Raw genomic sequence first — 6,000 nt, 5'->3', positions numbered from 1 at the left:
ACTCATTTGGGTAAATACTAAGGAGCTGATTTCTGCATCATATGGTAAGATTGTATTTATATCCATTTGTTTTTATGTATTCTAAAAAAATACATTGAAGCTTTTGCTTTTGTTGTCAAATATGTCAGCCTTTTCTTTCATAATTTCTGTCCTTAGTGTTGATTAGAAAGGCTTTTCCACTTTCTACCCCCAAATTGTATAAATCTCTCGTACCTTCTTCTAGTAGTGCAGTGGTTTTATTTTTACATTTCAATCTTTGTTTTATTTTGACACAAGGCAGATGTCTAACTTTATTTTCCCTTGGCTTTCTTTGCACTTCCCTAGTTACATACAATTCCCTCCAACTATGTGACCCACACAACAACTCCAAAGGAGTTTCCATTTTGCTCTTAAGGAAACTAGGGCAGAGAGGTAACTCATCACATTTAAAGTCACACAGCCATTAATTTACATAGTCAAGATTCAAACCCAGATCTTTTGATGCAAAGTCCTGTTTTTTCATACTCCAAGTATGGTCCATGGGTGGGTAGCACTGGCAATACCCGAGAGCCTGTTAGAAATGTAGAGTCATGGGCCCCATCCCATACCTACCGAATCAGAATCTGCATTTCTGTTAGGTTGGAGAAGTATTGCAGTGTGTACTGTTTCCCCAGACTTAGGCCACATCAGAGTCACCTAGGGCATCTGTTGAGCTCCATCTCTCCTCAATATTTTAACTCAGTAGGTCTGGACTGAAGACCAGGAATCTGCATTTTAACAAGCATCCCAGCTCATAAATGCATATATGCAGGTGGCCCCATGGATCACACTTGAGAAATGCTCTAAAACAACTGAGAAATATTCCTAAGCTATAATCAAGGACACAAAAGGTGATTATTTCCCCCAATCTCAACTTAGATAAGTGAGTGTCCTTTTAACCTAGAAAAGAAACAGGCCGGGCGCGGTGGCTCACGCCTATAATCCCAACACTTTGGGAGGCCGAGGCGGGCGGATCATCTGAGGTCAGGAGTTCAAGACCAGCCTTACCAATTTGGTGAAACCCCATCTCTACTAAAAATACAAAAATTAGCTGGTCATGGTGGTGAGCGCCTGTAGTCCCAGCTACTCAGGAGGCTGAGACAGGAAAACTGCTTGAACCCGGGAAGCGGAGGTTGCAGTGAGCCGAGATCTTGCCACTGCACTCCAGCCTGGGCGACAGAGCGAGACTCCGTCTCAGGAAAAAACAAAAAACAGCTAGGAGGTGACAATGACTCACATGTCAATATGTGGAAATAAAGTTGTAATAATGAGGATAATGTAATAATGAGAGTAATGACTAAATTTTCGGCTTTACAGAAAAACAAAACTAAGGGGAAAAGGCCTTTAGTTGATCCAGAATTTAGTGAGGGCAATGTGGAGAGGCAGGAGAAACAGCTACTCAAATAGATTCCAGTCCACTTCCCCTCCTTAAGATTGTGTCAATTATGCCGGTGAGCCTGGGTCTCTTGGCCTGTAAAATGGAGTCATAACCACCCGCCCCCGGGAAGACAGAACCTGCCTGTCCACTTTCTGAACTTTTCATCCCCAGTATCGACGTCCAGAGGCCTGAATGAGTAAACGTTCCAGGAGATGAAGCGGCCTCCGGAGGCTCGCTTTGGGCAACTCAGATTTACCCGGAAGCCGATGCCACCTGGCCAGAGGTGGGGCACCGGCAACCAGAAGGGGGCCCTGAGCATGACTGGTCAGTGCCACCCGGCCGGGGAGACACCATCTCCCCGCCCAGTCCTCTAGAATGACTCCGTCATCAATAATTCATTAAGAACCTCCTCTCAATTGGCTGACGCCTTCAGCCCTCGCTGGTAGAGATCCAATCAGGAAGGACCTGAGAGAGCTCTTCTGAATAGTGGGCGAGCGCGCGTGACGTAGCGTCCGAAGATTGGCTGTGGCAGCACAAGGCGGGGCCGAGCTCGGGCGGCGGCCAGCGCGGCCGGGGCGGCTCAGTGCGAGCCGGGGAGGGTCGAACCCGGAGCAGAGTCCTCGCCGAGCGTGGACTGGCGGCAGGATGTTCAGCTGGATGGGGCGGCAGGCGGGCGGGCGCGAACGCGCTGGCGGCGCGGACGCGGTGCAGACGGTGACGGGCGGGCTGCGCTCGCTCTACCTGCGCAAGGTGCTGCCGCTGGAGGAGGCGTACCGCTTCCACGAGTTCCACTCGCCTGCGCTGGAGGACGCCGACTTCGAGAACAAACCCATGATCCTGCTGGTGGGCCAGTACAGCACCGGCAAGACCACATTCATCAGGTACTGCCACCGCCCCTCGCCCGGCCCCCGCCCGGCTCCGCCTTCCCCACGTGTGCGCCGCAGTCGGCCGCCTCCCGCCGCTGCCCCTCCCGGCCGGCGCGACCTCGGGGACCCCTTCCGGAGCTCGGCGCCCGGTGCCCTCGGCCCCGCCCCGGCTGGCCAGCCCCGCGCGCTGGAGGGTCCCGCGAACCCGCTCAGTGAGCACTCCGAGCCCTCCTTCCTTGCAGTTTGGAAGGCGTTGCTCCCGCTGGCTTCGTCCCGTCGCCCTGGCCGGAGGGTCCAAGGGAGGGAGGGGGCGCGAGCCATAATCAGCATATTCTTGACGAGGGAGTGACGCCTAGGGATGGAAGTGGGGGGAGAGGCGTGGGGTATCCGAATGGGACAGAGTCCTAGTTGGAGAGTTTGTTTAACTATTCATTTGTTCAACTATTTATTGAACAAATGAATGGCAGCAGGAGAGCGTATCGCCCAGGCCCCCTTCCCTTGAGGTCTTTACGTGCCACCCCACAGTGTTGTCGGGAGGGGATAAAGAGGCCGCCTTCGTTCAGTTCATGCACCGCCTTTAGCCGCCCGTAGGAAGTGAGCTGCGTGTAGCAGCCGCACCAGCCTGTGGAACTAAGCGGGAGTGTCATATTACTATTTGTTAGTTTCCATTTCTTAGGTGGGTCATTCCCTCCTCGCTTACCCTTGACAACTGAAAATATTTGTCATGCTTACCGTGTTTCCGAAAGCACATAATCACTGTGCATGCCCTGTGGTTCAAATCATAATAGTTTCATCAGAAGTGACTTTTGCTGGGAAATTATTTAGACAGAAAGATTGCTTTGTTGATCACCTGTTTTATTTCTAAAGCAGCCAGTGTATTTAGGCTCACTGTTTTTAGTAAGAAGAACTTATTTTTCTGACTTAAGCCGTGTATCAGTTGAAACAAAGTGCTGATCATTTAAGGTTTTGGTCCAGGATTTTGGAAATTCTAACAATCTCTTCATCATTTGATGTTCAACAGGTGTTCAGAAAACTGCATCTATATTTGGATACATGCCATTTCTGTTAAGTAGCGACCTCTTTTTCTCCACTCCAGTGACCTAAATAGTTCCTACAAATAGAGTAGCTATCACTACAGGAAATATGTTAAATCCAGGCCTCCAGATACACTGCGATTGAATTCCACAAAACAAATATACTGTGTATTGAAATGTCGTTATAGACAATAAATTGAGTGTGAAGAAAGTAATTTCAAAATTGCTTTATTTGGTGCTTATGAACAAGACAAAAATAGAATTAAATATGTCACCGTCACCCAGACACTCAAAATGAACCATAGCTGTATTACAGTAACTGGCACCTTGAAAGATGTCAAATGTCACATCTGAGGTCTCAGTAATACTGACTAGTTTTTAGGTACTAGGGATAATAAAGTGTTATGGCCAAGTGGTACAAGAGTGGGAAGCGGTACTGTTGAAACATACAAAGAAGAAGGGTGTATATTTTTGTAGTTTAGTGATGGCATGTCCCCGCACCCTAGGCATTTCCTCCTGTTTGCCTTTGCTGTGAGGTCCTTGTTGTGCCCAGGTGTCATCAGGGAGCCCCTGCTAGATGCTGTGCCAACCTGGAGATAATGCAGCCCTCTCTCTGCTCCCATAGACTGGATAGCTAGCCAGCCTGATTATCAACTCCCAGGAAGATGAACACAACTCACAGGAACGTGAATTTATCTTTTGTATTTTTCCAGATTTCTCTCTCATTATATTCTTACTCTTCTCTCTGTTTCATTATTTGGAGAATTTGTGGAATAGCTAAGTGCAGTTTTATGAAGCATTCTGAGATTTGATTCCTGGCAGCTACCTCATCCAAATTGGCTGCCTCTCAGTAGGTGCTGGAGCTGTGGGCCACCCTAGGGTGAGGGAGGAATAACCTTATTAGGAAGCCATTTGTTCTTGAGGATTTCCTTGAGCTAAGTGGCTTTGTTGTTAGTTGATGTACACAAGGTAGACCAATGAGGTTAGAAGAAAATCAGTGTGGGCAGGAAGCTTGGTGAGGCCACAGGAGACCTGAATTGCTTTTCAGATTGGAACTAGGAGGAAGTGATTTAGCACTCGGGAGGAAATCCCCAAATGAAAGGGCAGCTACCCTGGAGACTTGTGAACTTGGAATTAAATATCACCCCAGACACTCTAAATGAACCATGGATTCATCTTGAGTGGAAGGGTTGGCCCAGGTTGCTGAGCATCCTGGATCCTGCCTTAGTTAGAGCCTGGTTAGTGGTCTGGGTTGTTTGCTTCTAGCGATTGGGCACTAGAAGCTCATACTTGGCTGTGGGGTGTATCTAATCTACATAGCCATAGATTCTTATCTCCCTGGCTTCCTGCACATTCCAAGAGGTCACTGATGACACAGAACCTGTGCTGACATGGTGGGAAGCTTCTCTTATTGCTGTTGGCTCTTCTGCCTTTGACTGGCAATGAAGAATTGGCCAGAGAAGGAGGGGAGATGGACAGGGGGGAAAGTGACCATGTCATCTTAGACTCTGTACTAGCCAAGGAAGGATGGATATGGAGCTCACCCAGGCTTGTGTCCAAAACTTGAGGAAAACAGATTTCAAAGATTCCTCCAGAAAATCCCTGGGCCCAGGTGCTGTGAAGGAAGACATTTCCACTGAAAAAGTATGAAGTCCATTTGAAATGAATTCAAACTACACTTGTTTTTTTTTGAGACAGAGTTTCGCTCTTGTTGCCCAGGCTGGAGTGCTATGGCATGATCTCGGCTCACCGCAACCTCCCCCTCCCGGGTTCAAGTGATTCTCCTGCCTCAGCCTCCCGAGTAGCTGGGATTACAGGCATGTGCCACCACGCCTGGCTAATTTTGTATTTTTAGTAGAGACGGGGTTTTTCCATGTTGGTCAGGCTGGTCTCAAACTCCCGACCTCAGATGATCTGCCCACCTTGGCTTCCCAAAGTGCTGGGATTACAGGCGTGAGCTACCACGCCCCGCCCCAAACTACACATTTTTAAGAGCTCCACTTTCTCCCTTCCTATGCTCTGTCCCCTCTCTCCAGAAAACTTATTCTAATGAGGAAAAAAGAGGGAAGTCACTCAAGAAACTATGTAGGCTTTAAAAGGGTAGAGAGCAGGGAAATAAGGCAAGAAAAGAAATAAAAAAAACTCCCAGACTGGAGAGAAAAAAGTAAAACTCTTTGCAGATGACATGATCTTCTATGTAGAGAATCCTAAGAAACCACTTACAAGTTATCAGAACAATGGGGGAAACTATAGTTCAACAAATGGTGCTAGGACAACTGGATAGCCACATGCAAACGAAATAGAGAATGACTGTTAGTGGGCGTGGGGTTTCTCTTTGATGTGATGAAAATGTTCTGAAATTGGATAATGATATTGGTTGCACAACTTTGTGAATATACTAAAAGAATGCACCCTGTAAAAGAATAAATTTTCTGGTATATGAATTATATCTCAATAAAAAAAAAATTCAGTCTTTCAACACTAAGCATCCTGTGATTTAATTTTCATGATTCTGCAACTAGCGCCAGCCAAATAATTTCTGCATCTATGTGTAATAATTTAAAATAGAAATGGATGCCACAAAGAAAACAAAGTAGAAATAAGCTAAAAGAACCCAAGGGCAAAGGAACTAAAGAGTAAAGATGAGGGACCAGGTGCAGTGGCTCACACCTGTAATCCTGACACTTTGGGAGACTGAGGTAGG

General features: G+C 47.3%; 1 protein-coding gene across 1 annotated transcript in view; it reads left to right on the top strand.

Annotated features, from left to right (window-relative positions):
• Window positions 1–1,922: 1,922 nt before the first annotated feature.
• EHD4 (EH domain containing 4) overlaps window positions 1,923–6,000 on the top strand; it is a 74,342-nt gene continuing 70,264 nt past the window's right edge. The window contains exon 1 of the mRNA XM_054450469.2: window positions 1,923–2,277. Within this exon, the coding sequence (XP_054306444.1) occupies window positions 2,042–2,277 (236 nt within the window). The 5' untranslated portion in view covers window positions 1,923–2,041. The remainder of the gene's footprint in view (window positions 2,278–6,000) is intronic.

Source organism: Pongo pygmaeus, chromosome 16 (genome assembly GCF_028885625.2).
Source record: "Pongo pygmaeus isolate AG05252 chromosome 16, NHGRI_mPonPyg2-v2.0_pri, whole genome shotgun sequence".
Classification (NCBI taxonomy): Eukaryota; Metazoa; Chordata; class Mammalia; order Primates; family Hominidae; genus Pongo; species Pongo pygmaeus.
This window is presented reverse-complemented; position numbering and strand designations above follow the sequence as displayed.